General features: G+C 36.4%; 2 protein-coding genes across 7 annotated transcripts in view; one reads left to right on the top strand and one right to left on the bottom strand.

Annotated features, from left to right (window-relative positions):
• Positions 1–3,698, bottom strand: part of ifngr1la1 (interferon gamma receptor 1-like a1) — a 26,421-nt gene extending 22,723 nt beyond the window's left edge. Inside the window, exon 1 of the mRNA NM_001360901.1 lies at positions 3,508–3,698. Coding sequence (NP_001347830.1) covers positions 3,508–3,577 — 70 coding nt within the window. The 5' untranslated portion in view covers positions 3,578–3,698. The remainder of the gene's footprint in view (positions 1–3,507) is intronic.
• Positions 3,699–7,035: 3,337 nt separating this feature from the next.
• LOC107699132 (uncharacterized) lies at positions 7,036–12,809 on the top strand. Of its 6 annotated transcripts, XM_016500309.1 has the most exons (4): positions 7,168–7,224; positions 7,638–7,890; positions 8,287–8,457; positions 11,293–12,809. In XM_016500309.1, exon 4 carries the CDS (start codon positions 11,310–11,312, stop codon positions 11,952–11,954), a length of 645 nt encoding a protein of 214 aa, XP_016355795.1. In that variant the 5' UTR covers positions 7,168–7,224; positions 7,638–7,890; positions 8,287–8,457; positions 11,293–11,309; the 3' UTR covers positions 11,955–12,809. The 6 variants fall into 6 exon arrangements, with proteins under 6 accessions (XP_016355793.1, XP_016355796.1, XP_016355795.1 ...); XM_016500310.1 differs by lacking the exon at positions 7,638–7,890 and having other exon boundaries at positions 7,157–7,224; XM_016500308.1 differs by lacking the exon at positions 7,168–7,224 and having other exon boundaries at positions 7,539–7,890.
• The last annotated feature ends 3,071 nt before the right edge of the window (positions 12,810–15,880 follow it).

Here is a 15,880-nt window from a genome sequence, read left to right as displayed (position 1 = left end):
AGAATCAGAATCAGAATGAGCTTTATTCACCACTTAAGTGTGCGCAAACACAAGGAATTTGTTGTGGTTTTACAGGAGCTCTTGATACATACATACAAGTAACCACATATATATGACAAGATAGTTATAGAAGTTCACAGAACTGACTCAGCAACAGCTGAGTAAAACTGTTTCATCTGAGCATGTGGCACTTTAAGCATTATCGTATCGCATATCGAATATCGCATTATTTAATGAGTTATCGCATATCGCATTTTTCTTCAATATCGCACAGCCCTAGTGCATAAGTATGCGATTTGGGACGCACCTTTAGATTTCATTCGCCAGTGTTTGAGTTAGAAGCTAGCTATAATTTTAACACAGATATTTGCCTTCGCTCATTTTGAAAACTGCACGCTTGAGAGTTTCGCTCTCCATTTTTAAAGTGCACTATTTTAATTCATCTCAATGGATGCACGGCGTGTTTGACACACTGTAAACTCCGTAAACGTAGCTGAGAGCGCTAAGTGTTTCTTTCACACAGGCAAAGAGAGGGAGAGCAAGACGGTCTTACTACGTAGAATTGATGCACTACATGTAAATGATATTCTTTGTTGTGTTTTCCTGTCAAATTAGTGGAGTTCATTTGGAATTATTCAGCCTTTAAGAACAAGCAGAAGCTTAAAATAGCACAAGTTTAAAATAGATCTCAATTAATTCATGTGCATCCATGCTCTTGTTTTCGTCGTTGCAAGATGGCAGAAGTGACGCAACTGGAAACTGAAAAAAAAAGTTTCTCGTGCTCACGCGAAGATTTCTGGTGCGCATGCGAAAGTCTGTGTATTTTTTATTTTTGCAAATGTCCCTTTAGGGGCTCCACAGAAAATCAACCTTTTAAAAAAAATACAAAATCAAAGACTTGCAAATATGTTTGAGCACACTTTGTTGTGGAGAAGTGAAATTTAGAAAGCAAAAATAATTTTTTGCTCGTAAGAAGTAGTTAGTGCTGCTAACAGAGTGCTTACTAGCAGTTTAGTTTAGATGTGAGAGTATATAAGAATATATAGCCATGCCACAGAACTGAGATCACGCAAACTTTGCTCATTTGTCTCATTTTATTTTGTTACTCTCCATTATTGTCTTTTGATCAGGGCTCTGTCGTGCCTGTCCTGGGTGCAGGGGTTTTATAATAGCAATAATCCACTGGAGGCCATTGCTTTGTTTGCTGTTTGTTTTGCTTGATTCTTATTTTGATTTCAACCCGAGAGTGACAGAGTAACACCTCCACGAACACTGACAAACAAGGTTTAAGGCCACACTGATTTGCAACTGTAACCACGTGTGATCAGTGACGTTTTCACACCCGCTCAGAACAGACCTAACTGTGGTTTTACTGAGACAAAAGTGTGAAAATAAAACCAAAGGCTACGCATCATGTTCTAGAACCCATACTGTACTTTAAATAAACAACTCAACCTGACCAAATCATTTCAGTGTGTGACTGGCTGAACGCAACAAGAATAGAGAAGGGAAATGTAAGCAATCAAATGAACAACAGGAAGCGAAAGAGCAAAAGAGAAATGAGAGAAGGTTTAACACGCAAACACAGAAGGAAACCATATGAACAAGAATTAGAATTCTAGACCTAAACATTCATTCATTCATTATAGAGACAAACTGCAAACTGATACTAATGACTTCAATAAAGATATGATATCTGCTAAAGTCAAACCTAAAGTGAGTGGGAATCTAATGTGATGATCTGCCATTAGAGCAAGAGAAAAGCAAGATCCTGCAGGTAAAACATCATTGTTACATTATAACGTTTAACAGATCATTCTATATTCAGACACAGAAATAAATAGAAATACTAAGATTTTTATCATATACATATATTTGAATGTAGCCTATATGGTGTACAGATATGTTAGGCATAAAGTTAGTGGCATATAAAACTACCTGCCTTTGATTATTCATTACAAAAAAAAAAACACTAACTTGTGTACATGTAAACATACTTAAAATATGTTTTACTGTACATAGTAACAAACGTGATAATCAACATTGACTCCACTTCTGATGATAAATGATATACAGCTCTATTTCTCTCTTGCAGACGCTCATAAATCGATTGGCATGCTGATGGACTACAGAAAGAGAGCAACACTGACATCCACTTCACCAGCCATCTTGTTTAACAAATACTCTGTCTAAAGAGATTTTGGAGAAGAAGAAAAAAAACTACAGAATAAAAAACATTAAGCCATGAACCAAATAAGTATTTGGGGGATAAAAAAAACAACAACAACTTTGTGCCTCAAATATTTTATGAGGCAATGCAAATTATATAAATAATAACAACAATAATAATAATAAAATATTAACTAATATATATAACGATAATTTAAGTGTATTGTCAAGTCATTTTGAGCAGTGGTTGTCTCACATAACTGCACTTTTGTTTTTGTAGTTGAAGCTAATATACAGGTAACGTTAAGAAATAATGTTTTAATTAGTGTTTTGGCTGGCTCAAACACATTTAAAAAACTCATTTTATCTCTTTATTGTATTTCTTTCACATTATATGTGAATCTTTAGGCAGAAACATATGTCTTTTGTAAAGTACTTTTGTAAAAACGTTGTGGCGCTAATTCAATTATTTTTATATTCACTGGTATTTAATGATTACCATTTTTATAGATTACGGTATTTAGTAAAACAAAGCACATGCCACCCAAAGACGCTGTAGTACCGTGATCATTTTTGGTAGATATTATCAGAGCAATATTGGTTATGTAAACCCTCGTTTTTCCTGTTAGTAAAGCTTCCCCTTTAACGCTTAATTTAACTTTTAACATAAAGTGCCTCGACACAGTAAATAATACAGTCTTTGTTTCTGCGCAAAAGAGGAGAAAGAACATTTTTGTTACATACAAATCAAGCTCCTCGGATCTTTGGCTCTCTCGTGCCTGAAAACAACAGCAGCAGAAATGAAGAGGAACTTGAACTGTTAGCCCACAGGCCTACACCTATACAAACTTACAGGCTCGCTGCTACAGTGGGCCCTATACGAGTGCTCTAAATACGTGCGTTTAATCAGCCAAATGTGAACTAGTTTGAATCCCAAGGGATTTGAAATTTAAATATGTTTAGATTGAACTCAAAAACAGACTAGACGATAAAATAGCCTATTAATATAATAGCATATTCTCTACTAAAAAATAAAAAAATATTTCAGTAATTTCCAGGCAGGGAAATCATAATTGTAAAACGTGCTATTTCCAGGATTTCCATAATCGTGCCTGGGAACCCAAACAGGCCTGCTATCAGAAACTATACGTATTTAAATAATACAAAAGGAGCGATTTTAGAACAATGCACTATTTAGAATGTCATTTATTTTAATGTTACATAAACGCATGCTTCATATCTTGTGGATACACACGATAGGACGGATAAACTGATGCATCGATACAACACAACGATGTGCCACCGTTAGTTAGCACGAGAGGCTTCAGCAATACTCACCAAAACCAATGACCCCTGCGAACAGTAATGCATAAAACACCCCGAACGGGACTACAGGATGCCTCGACATTGTGATAAATCGGTTTTCTTAAACGTCGCAGGGATGTGTTTCCTAAACCCAAACAACATTTCCTGAGATCGGCTTTGTGTTCATGTCTCTACGTGCTCGCTCTCACTTCTACTGGACTCTCTGCCGGGTTGCCAAATATTCCGCCTGTCACAGCTATAAGGCGATCGGTTCGGGCTTTAATACATTATATACTTCATTTCTTTATTTGATTGTTAAAATATATTTTTTCCCTAAAAATATGAATTCGCCTGACATGGTGAAACGTTGTATTTTGATCTTTTCGATTTTAAAGAAATCTGGCAACCCGGTAAGATAAAACATCCAGTGCTTTCCACCTTGATGATAAATTACAAAGTACCATATCAGCCCCCAAGCAAAAAGCTCTCATGAAAGTCAACTTACCTGAACGCTTGGTAACACAGCAAAGACAATACACATAAGCCATTATATTAGTAGGGCGTCTGCATGGGGCTTCAACTGTGGTAATAATTTCTCAGTGTGGTCAGTTATTTTTAAAAGTCATGTTTAGTTTAAAACATCTACACTGTTATTGCCAAGGAAAAGTTTATTTAACACACATTGATCCAATAGCCTGCAATGTTGTCATATAGGCTATACAGTGTGGTTAGGTAGCAGTATACTTGCTGTTTGTTGACACTGATTTGAGAAGAAATTACAATCTTTAAAACACACGTGACAACTTGCCCCAACCTTACATTTATATATATACATACATATATATATTTATATATATATATATTACTAGATTACATGCCTTGAACAGAAAACCTGTACTAAGTAGCCTAATTGAAGGAACTTTCTCCTGGGATTTGCACAGGAGTACAATGGTGATATTGGATGTCAGTAATTCTTAACAATAGTTTGACCTGATGGTCTGACACATCTATAGTCTACATACAGTAAGCCTTCTTTATAATGCTTCAGTAGCGTTCTCAAGTTATTTTGATTAAGCTGTATGATTCATTCACTCTCAGAACAAAAGCTACAAAAGCTGTCACTGGGGCGGTACTTTTTCAAAAAACAGTTCATATTGGTGCCTTAAAGATACATATTAAGTACCTAACAGTGTACATATTAATACCCAAAAGGTACAAAAGTGTACCTTTTGAAAAGGTAACGCCCCAGTGACAGCTTTTGTAGCTTTTTTTCTGAGAGTGTTCAATAATTTATATATATCGCTTAAATATTGCAGGAGAAGCCATAGGATCAGTTTGGAAAATATAGATGAAAACTGCAAGCAGGAATGAGAAACTGCTCCGTGATGAACAGAGGGGTACATCACTGCATTTCCACCACCTTTACTGCTCCCCTTGAAGTGTACAAGTTGATTTCCTTCTCCTCTGCATTTTTTCCACGTTCCACTCTGACAATATACCCTAGAGTGACAACACACATGTCAGCATGTTTAATGAAGTGCATATTGTTTCTGAACAATAATGGTAGAAACATGTAATTCAATAACAAACTTGCCCGTGTCTCCTTGTTGCTTCTGCTGAAATACTTGAACTGCTCCTCCTATACACTGAAATAAAGGAGGATTCATGGCACCTCCTTTGGTCATTTAATGTATTACACTCCAAAAAAAAAAATGGAAAAAGTTTGTGAATCATTGCATGATTCATAGATGAGTCTTAGGTTATAAGTAGTTCTGTCAAAATGAAACTTGTTGATAGTCAAGATTATAGTTTCAAATCTACATAAATATTATGTTTTAGGTCTTGTAATTGTATTTAAGAGTTTTCAATTTTTCACTTTTTTAATCACGTCCTTGCTATGTGTTTTACATGCAGTGTTGGGGAAAGTTACTTTTAAAAGTAATGCATTACAATATTGCGTTACTTCCTAAAAAAAAGTAACGAATTACGTTACTTAGTTACTTTTTATTGAAAGTAATGCGTTACGTTACTTTTGCGTTACTTTTTAAATCTGGGCTGCACTGTTAAAAAAAATTCTGTAGTTTTTACAAAATAATTTTGGCAGCGGTGGTTGCCAGAATAATTTTGTAAAAAATACAGAAAAACTGTAAACACATTTACGGCCAAAAACTGTAAATTGTACAGTATAAAACTGATTTGAAAAAAACAAGAACATTTGAATGTAAACCAGTAAATTCAACAACGCACACTGCTATTAAAATCTGTTTTGTACCTTTAACATACTGACAGCATTTTACTGTAAAATTACATGAAATGTCTGGTTAGATCTTTTACACTTTTTCCCTGTATATAGTGTGGGAACTTACTGTTAACCTATTAACAGTTTTTTTTTCCGTAGCGTTTTTGCAAACTTTTACAGTTTCTGAGTTGCTTTTAACTGTTTTTATTAATTTTGAGGAAAACTAAATCTGCTTTTTTTTTTGTAAGTGAGCGAGTTGAATTAATGCATGTTCACATTTATTCTAGAACTAAAGTAACATCTTACTCCCGATTTCTCTCAACAAGGGGACAGGAGAGCTTTCAATCAATAAATGGGGAAAAAAAAAGTAACTGGCATTACTTTTTTGAAAAAGTAACTCAGATATTTTCTTGTTAATTAAAAAGTAATGCGTTACTTTACTAGTTACTTGAAAAAAGTAATCTGATTACGTAACTCGCGTTACTTGTAATTTAATTTACATGTATTATTCCTGAAGCTTCTCACTCTCTATAAACTTTAATTATACAATCATATCATTTACTGTAAATATTATTAGAACACTTAAAATCTAAATGATTCTCTGTTATATTCTACATTCACAATACATTCAAAAATTCCCTCCTAATTTCTTGTCTAATTGCCAGTATTTAATAATAATAATAAAAATAAGTAACCATTTACAATAAGTTCATATAAGTTAATGCATTAACTAATAACGAGCAATACATTTGTTACAGTATTTATTAATCTTGATTAATGTTAGATAATAACAATACAGCCGTTTATTGTTAGTTCATGTTAGCTCAAGTCCATTAAATAATAACAGATACAACCTTTGATTTTAATAATGTATTAGTAAATGTTAAAATTAATCATGTTTTAGAAGTATTTCTCATTGTTAGTTCATGTTAAATGATGTAGTTAACTGCTGACAAATGGAACCTTACTGTAAGTTACCAATAAATATTATCAAAAAAGTTTCCATATCATACATTACTATTATCCAAAGACATTTTCAAACTACTCACGTAGTGAAACCAAAATTATTCTTAAGCTTTGAGATTTATTTTGCATTTAAATTCATAAATAAGGATGATAAATAAAAAATATGAATAGAAATGTTGTTTGAAAACATAACCATTATAATCGCATACTCTTTAGGTTTTTAAATCTTTCTTATAGTATTCATCAAGATTTCCAGAACTTCCAGTAAACCTCACCCTGCCCTGCTTCATGCACATGCTTTTATAAGCTTCATCTGTGCTTACATCATATTTTTTTATTGACTGTCTCACGGTGTTCCCAGATGTAGTTAACATTTTCCTTCTTGGCTTAGCCGGTCATGCATAGCAAGATGCTGAGGACATGGTCTTGTGGCTTTGGCAGCCTCTGAATCCGGTAAGCCCAACCCCCGCAGCCCATGAATGATCTGTCAGGTCCTCAGTCGCTCAGACCGAGAGATGGACATGTGTTTGACTGCCGACAAACAGGTATTGCATTTTACCTTGTCTTTTTTTCTTTCTGTTTAGACCTGACTTACTGTAAATGGAGCCATATGTAGGCAGTGTTTATCTAAAGGCAATTCAACCACTTTAACAAAACATAAAAATCTTTTGACAGCTCAGATTAGTTAGTTACAGGAAACTGTGAGTCAGCACAGGCAAAGCTGCCAGGAATTCTCTGTGAAGGAGAATCTTTATGAATTGGTCCATTATGTGGAGATCCTTTATTCAAAGCTATGAAGAGGATTTAACGATCAAAAGTAATGTTAGTTGAGAACGAACAGGTCATGGTTCATGTTTACAAGTGCTCGTAATGCTCTGTGCGAGAGGTGAGATGGAAAGTAAATCTTGAGCGAGCCCTGACATGCTGATGAAGTGTGGAAACACCCTGGTGTTTTCAGTACAGAACATGGAGGACAGCTGCATGCGTTCTGGACCAGGAGGAGAAACAGTGGTTGCTAACGGCACGTCACCTCCGGCCAGTTTTGTTGCATAATAAGAAACCCAAGCATAGTTTAAGACTCTGGAGGACGTAGACTGCCAATTCAAACAACAGTACTGCAGCTGAACTGCTGCTTAGGGATTTTAGTGAGTGTCTAGCTCATACAATCGAAACCTTTGGGTTTGAAGTTGGCCAAGAAAGCCGATAAAAAGGTAAGGCTTCTACCTTATTATTGATGATGTAGATGTGTGCAAATACTTGAATGTAAAACTGTAAGAGACAGTCGTTTAAATATGCCGATGACACAATAGCCTGTGTAAAGTTAAAAATGTGCAGTGCCGTTCTTTAGTCAGAGTCGCTAAAGTCTTTTAAACTCTTCTATTGTCATTGTTTTATTATTATTTAATGCAAACTATTCATTACAATTTCTGCTGCATTTCCCAAAGCTGACATGGAAATACAGTCAATGTCAGATTTGTTTAGATTTCAATGGTGGCCTATAGTGCAGAATGCTTTCCCCCCTATGGTTAAATAGACAAACTTTTCATTGTGGCCCTCTGAACCATTTTATGTTCACCGTGTTTCTCTGGACAATGTTGTTCTTTCAGCCAGCTGAGACGACGGCTCAAACTGGCCCCTAAAACCATGGCACTGCTCAAAGTGGGCCACAGCGCAAACTGTCAGAGGACCGAGCTCGGTTTATTGGCCTCTCTACATCTCGCACTGGCTGACTAACCAGCACAGTGGCGCTCCTGTTCACGCATCACTGAAACATACTGGTGGGTCGCAGTTCTTTCACTTACAAAGAGACTGGCTCTGTTCTAAAATCTGGCCAGCTACCTACGTAGACATAATTTAAAGGCACACTCTGGGCTGTTCCAAAAGATAGAACAATTATGCTGGTTTCTAATAATCCCTCTTTAAGGCATATTAAGACATATCCTTCTTAAAGGCAAAGTAAAATGAATAACAACAAGCTCAGGGATAATTGGTGGTGAAGGGACAGAGAACTATCAGTCGTAAATAGAATAATTTAGTGCTGGTTCAGTAAATTAATTCAGTAAATCAATAAAATAGTCTGGTCTAATTCAAAATTAACCATTTTACCCAATATTTTTTAATTCTGCCATGTGTTTTTATTGATTTATTTCCCCCCCCCCAAATAAAGTGTCATATTGTTAGCTTGCAACATTCTAACACTGGATTCTATTGAAATCAATAGTGAGGCAAATCTCCCATACTCACTGATGAGGCTGGGTAAAAAATATCGATATCTCGATATTGATCGGTTCTCATTTTTACGGAACGATATCGATTCTTAAATCCCAAGAATCGATTAGACTAGCCTGTTTTCGGTTAATGGACTGAACGTTGAAGGGCACTTCCCATCCAATATATCGCAATAAGCTTTGTGTGTTGGTACTTTTAATATGAAACAAAGTCTCAGATTTCAATTTATGTCCATTGTATTGCAGTATTCAAACAATAAATGCCGTTTTGGCACTGTTTAATGTGGAGTGACAGATCGCTGTAGCACCTCAGTGAACTGATCATCTCCTCCACATTAATACCAGTTTCAGCACAAAATAAACATGACTAAACATCCGAAGGTATGTTAAAAGAAAGAGTACAACTTTACAATCCGTATCCTGTCTCATGTAATCTCTCAATCAGTGTTTCAGCCGCGCAAAGACTTCAATATAACGGCTTGTAAACAATGTCACTTAACGTCACATTTACCTCAGAAAAACATACTCAGTGAGCATAAACTCATTAGTCAGCTAAATTAGAAAAATAAACTGTAGAGAGGGGCATTTTGCTAAATATATGCACCATATAACATATTCATTATAAATTTTACTGTTCTTCAATGTTTAATTTATGTTTGAATAAATCCATCAAGTTTTTATGACAGCCACCATTATGTTTATATTTAAATAAAAAACGAATTGAAGTAGAAATATTATTATGTAATTGTAACTTTATTATTTTAAAAACTTCATTAAGGGTAATTTTAACAAATCAGTCAATTTTAACCTTCAATATTATATTAATGTAGTACCAACTGACTCTCATGTATATTTTACAGCATTAGTTGAGAGATTTTTTTTTCCTTGAGAACATTTGGTATGTACTGTACCTGATATATATCCTAAATAATTGATATTGAAACGAATCGACATTTGACGATATTGACATTTGACATATCTTTTAAAACACATGAATTGTTACTTTTTTTAAAAACTGTAGTTAGTGTGGTATACTTCATTAAGTGATTTTGTAGTGGTTTTGTCAGGCACCAATTAGAACGCTGCACTGATGACGTATTTTTGCAGAACAATTGTTATGTTAGCGTCACTATGATTCCCTTGACAAAAAATCCAATAAGATTTATCCATTGACTTTTGGATTATTAAACTCTGTGTCTCTGTGCATTTTAAAGCCTAAATACAATCGGCAGAAGTGAAAAACTAAACCTTGGCTACAAAGGAACTACTCCATGGTCACATGACTTCAACATCACCACCATCAAGCTTCAACAACTCTTTCAGTATTAATAAAAAAACATTTTCCCTGAAGGTTTAAGTGAGAATATTTTGCAAGAGTGGATTATAAACACAACGAGGCTGTGAAAGCGACCAGTGAGTAGATGAGTTTTTCTGTTCAGTGTGATGATGTTTAACAGAATTTGTAATGGTTTTACTGGTTATAATGGGAATTGTATTGGTTGTAATGGAGACTGTAATGGTCTCTGCTGGTCTCTACTGGTAATTTGTCACATTCTATTGGTGGCTTGTTAAAACCACTAAATCCTAATGGAATATGTCCCAAAACACACAAGAAACCATGTTTTAATGTTTTTTTTCTGGTTAATAGTTGATTGTTTGTAATGTTTGTGATGGTATTTGAGGTGGAAACCATTAGAATTTCTGTGATGGTTTTATTATTATTATTTTTATTTTTTCAAGCAGGGCCGATGACCTCTGTAGTCCCATTTAGCCACTTGTTAGCATTCGTAAAAACTTTAAAAGACAAGTAAAAGCTTTTAAAAAAATGTCAGTGGGGTATTAGTGATGTATTTTAAGTGTTAACCACAGACTTTATATCAGGCGTTTAACCAAAAACCAAAATCAAAAACACCCACCCAGGAAATGCTAAATTGCTACCTCGTTTCTGGGTTTTGGTCTACAAGAATATGTCATGCAGCACGCTATATACTACCCATTCAAAGTTACTTCAGCCTTTTAAAAGAGCTTTGGTGTCCAAAGAGACTGGATTCTGCCATGGAATAGAATTTTACATGACACCATGTGCCTCTTTTCAATACTAAAATCAACAACATAGTTCAATCTAATTAAAAATGCTGCTGTGGTTTTAATGCTAATTAAAATGTCACATTGTTAGCTTAGCAACATGCTAAAGTCGGATTCTGTTGAAATAAATATTGAGTCAAATCTCCCATGCGTGTTGAGCTATGCATTGAGGGCTGTAAGAAGAGCGATGCAATGAGGTGTCATTTCAGTTAGGATGCTGTTTTAGCTGTCTGCTGACACAAGGCACGGAGCCACGGTCATAGCTGAACAATAACGTATTCTTGTTTCTTGCACATGCAGGTCTCAAAAGAATCCAGATGATCCTGTGCAGTCCGATGAGTTTTGCAGTGCTGTACTGCATACTGTGGCTCTCTGCGCCTGCCTTCCTGCGCTCTGAATTTAAGGTAGCCTACGTTACCGAGCGCAATGTGTACATGTGCACGTATTCCCAGGAGCTGGCCTTCTGTGAGACGATGAACTCCAGCCAGTTCAACAACTGCAAGGATCAATCATCTGTCCTGCACAGGGCCGAGACCGCCAGCCCGGTTCACAAAAAGCGTCTGACGGTGTGGTACAGCTCGCCTCTTAACGTGGCCCTCCTGCTGAACAACTCTGAGGTTCGGCACCTGTCACTGATCCAGTGCAAGCCCACCGCCGAGCAGCCCGTCCCGTTCGAGTACTTCACAGTGCGCCGCTTGGAGACTCTAACGGTCACCTATCCCTTCAGGAAGCCTGAACAGAGCTATGACATCCTCATAGGCAAGGACAGGGACGCCCCCTTCCACGAGGAGGCGAGGATCGCTGTCATTCATACCTCTGTGCTGACCGGGAAAACAGAGCTGAAGTCCTACACAGTCCAAACCAACGTGGATCGCAGTGGAATGATGTCCTTCCCAAACATTTTTATGTCTCGCAACGGGCTTTCGGAAATGTCCAGGATATTTGTCACTTTTCTGTACTGAGAGCGTTTTTCCCAAGAATTTAAAAGCTTCACTGTACTAGTCTCTATAACACAAATAGCTGTTGTGCATAATTAATCATGTATACGTAATGCATACAATTACATTATACAAATACTTATTGCATACATTGCAAATATCAAAATCGTTTAGAATCAAACATTATCACATTACAAAATAAGAAAACAAATTAATTTTCAGAGGTTTGCAATGTGGGCTTTGCACATGCGCTGCTGTTTTACTGAGGATTTAATTCTCTTAAGATGTTTTGTATTTACAATAACAAAAAGGGATAATATTGAATTAAAAAAAAATTATTTATTAAAATAAAAAATGGCAAAGAATTGTGTGATGCTGTTGTTCAAGATTCTACTGCCTTGCAGAATCTATTCCCCCTTAGAGTCATTTGTAATGCCTGTTCAAAAACAACCCTGGCTCATATCAAAAACAAAAAAACAAAAGCATAAGCAAAAGCAAACGTGAGATAAGAACACATTTGCTGTAGCAAACATGCCATTTTAGCTTGTATCTACATGTCTTTTACTCATATCTGAGTATTTCGCATCACAAGTGCATTGCTGCACCAGGTGAGCTACAGAGCAAATTTAATAGATCAGAATAGGCACACATGCGGAACTGGTCTTGTAATCATTTGTGTGAAAAGGAATAAAAGTTGTTGGTGTTTTACTGCCTCTAATGTTCATTTCACTTGGAGACTGCAGTGAACTGTATGTAGCCTGTTTCGGAGATATGTGAAAATGTAGATAGAGGCAAGTTTTTCAAACTTGGCAATGTCATCTCATTTGACTACTTAGTGCAGTGCTTACCCGTTCTGGGTAGTGATGTTCGGTTCTTGAACGAATCGTTCTTTTGAGCCGGTTCTCAGGAAGTAACCAGTTGAGCCGGTTCACAAATCGAACTGAATCGAACTTTAGTTCCGGGTTGATGACACAGGACGCACAGCCGAAGTAGCACGTCCAACTCAAAAAGAACCGAATGAGCCGGTTCAACCAACTGTCGAAGTTTGCCGAGGATTACCGAGGACTCGACAAGAACCGAATGAGCCGTGGCGAAGTTTGCCGAGGATTTCTGTAGAATGATGTAAATCAATTTTACTAAAGTTTATTGTGCATGCATATTATATTTAAAGTTGCTTAAGCGAAATCAAGGAGTTTATAAGACTGGTTTACTCATTCTTTATAGTGTAGACGTGTAGAACATATCCGCATTTGTGCATCAATGTCTGTAATGTGTGCTGTATGTGTGAAACTTTTAGGAATCTTATCCAAGTTGTAGGCTAGTCAATATTGGTCAGTCAGTATCTGACATAAAGCCTCCGCGAATTAAATGGTCACCACAAACACCATTAACTTAAGTGAATTATATGGCAATAATCGTCAATATGCTTTCACACAAACAACTTTATTTTTTGAATGTTTCAATATGTGTTGACACAAATGACTTATTTAAATTTTTCATTGATACAACATGGCACTTAGTTGTTAGAAAAGAAATGCGTAGAGACGTTATTGCTTGATGACGTCAGGAACCGATGAATCGGCTTTTTGAACCGGTTCAATGAGCCGATCTGTCCGAAAAGAACCGGTTCGCAGAAATAAATCGGACTTTGCAACAACTAGTTCTGGGAGTGTTAGTGCATCCACACTCTGGAGCGGTATTCGAGGCTAAGCATATCCCATCATGCATCATAATGTGGAAATAAATCCTGAGACTTTGATTTTGCGATAACATTTCCAGTGTACGTTAAATATTATTATAGGCTACTGCTTATTTTGGAAATAAAGCAAAGTGTTGCACATTTTATTGGTGCAAAGGTTAGTATGTGTATTTTGTACAACATTTGCAACTACTTTTATCACTTAATTAGATGCACCACAATTACTACATTTTGCAATCTGTTATAAGGACTATTTAGATGTTTATTTTAAAATGCAAAGTATTGAAAATCAAAATAAAGCTCTGTAAACACTTGCAGTTTTTTCCAACGTTATAAGTGTGTCCCCTCGGGTATTGAAAAGTTCTACACACACTTCTTCACGCCCACTTGGGCCAAATACAAGAAATACGTCAAGTGCAAACTAAAGACCGCAAGTGTTGGTGTCTGGACACACCCGCACACCTCAACTACCCCGATAGCACATGTACATCACGGAGACGTCTACAAGACGTATTTTTTTAGAGTGTTTGCTCATCTGCAATACGTCTATAGGACGTCTCCTATTAGATGTCAAATAGACATCTATTAGATGTCTTTAAGATGTTAATGGTTTAGAATGTATGTAAAACTGACATCTAACAGACGTCTGGCAGATGTTTAGATGCTCGGTAGACCACCGCAGTAAAGATAGTTTGCGGTTTGATATTCAGATTTCCTTTGGCTATAAATACGCAGCGCGCTGTCATAGACATGAAAATAATACCGAATATCATTCTCCATGATTTGTGAATTCAGGTGACGCTGTCCTTCGGGCCGAAATCAGTTTTTTTTTCATAGCGACTCTTAATTTTATAATGCCTATAGCGCCAAAAGTTGGACACTTACAGGAATGAAACCGGTGTCATCTTCACCAGCTTGATTTGTGATTTTTTTCACAGCAAAGCTCTTGTCCGTAAACCCCTTGGTAAATCCGCTAGTAAGGAATGTGAAAGAAAGGCGTTCTTCATGTTTAACGTCTATTACCAATAAACACGCAGACTGCTCGAATACAAAAACATTGTTTTAGGTCGAGCTCGATTTGTGAAAACGTTCACAATCGCATATTATATCGTGTGGCAGTGTTTATCTTTGCTCTGCCCCCCGTTTTTTGTAGCCTATAATAATGTCATTCGGTGTTGTTCCTATGAATAACGGTTTCCAATTCATTAGGTAAATGAGCACATACACATATACAATTTTACACTTTGTTTGACAATAAAGTTTTGGTTGTTGTAAATTTCCTTGAGTAATTGGCTTCAATATTCTGATTTGCAAAAGTTAGTCATGTACATCACTATTCTGATCTGTGAAAACTTTCACAGTTCAGTTTGGGTCAGCTGACCCTTCCCTGGGTCTGATGTTACCACCTTCCTCAGGGAAGGGTTAAATGACAAAAACTATACTGTGAAACCTTTAGCAAATCAGAAAATAGAAGCCATGGACTCATGAAAGGTAAGGTAAAACAACGAAACCTTTATATTGTGAAAGATTACACAAATCACAATAGTCTATTAGCCGTGTATGATTTATCTAATGGCTTGGAAAACCATTATTCACTGAAACAGCAACGTATGACATTATGACATTAAGAAAAAAAGCGCAGTGCAACGAGAAACAAAGACACGCGATAAACTGCGTTTGGGAGAGTTTTCACAAATCGAGTTTGACCTAAAAACAATGTTTTTGTATTCGAGCAGTCTGCGTGTTTATTGGTAATAGACGTTAAACATGAAGAACGCCTATTTTTCACATTCCTTATAGCGGACTTACCAACGGGTTTACGGACAAGAGCTTTGCTGTGAAAACATTCACAAATCGAGCTGGTGAAATTGACACCAGGTAAGTGTCCAACTTTTGGAGCTGTAGGTATAAAATCGAGAGTCGCAACGAAAAAAAACCTGATTTCGGCTAGGAGGACAGCGTCACCTGAATTCACAAATCATGGAGAACGCCACTTGGTTTTATTTTCATGTCTATGACAGCGCACTGTGTATTTATAGCCAAAAGAAATCTGAATATCAAACCGCAAACTATCTTTACTGGGGTCTGGTACCGGATCCAGTGATCTTTAACAGACATCTTGCAGACGTTCGTGTGCTATCTGGGTAATCAGCCTAAGTCCATAGCATTCACTATAGCAAATCGTTTTTTTTTTTATGTCGGTTTTGAACAGTTTTTGTTTCATTTGTTTGCTGAGCATGGATGCGTGTGT

This window comes from Sinocyclocheilus anshuiensis, unplaced genomic scaffold, assembly GCF_001515605.1.
Source record: "Sinocyclocheilus anshuiensis isolate Anshui unplaced genomic scaffold, SAMN03320099.WGS_v1.1 scaffold166, whole genome shotgun sequence".
Taxonomy (NCBI): domain Eukaryota; kingdom Metazoa; phylum Chordata; class Actinopteri; order Cypriniformes; family Cyprinidae; genus Sinocyclocheilus; species Sinocyclocheilus anshuiensis.
This window is presented reverse-complemented; position numbering and strand designations above follow the sequence as displayed.

Coding starts and splice junctions, on each gene's coding strand:
- LOC107699132 (XM_016500307.1), top strand. CDS start 7,155: ATGAATGATCTGTCAGGTCCTCAGTCGCTCAGACCGAGAGATGGACAT. Junction 7,225..11,292: donor GTTTGACTGCCGACAAACAG/GTATTGCATTTT, acceptor TTGCACATGCAG/GTCTCAAAAGAATCCAGATG.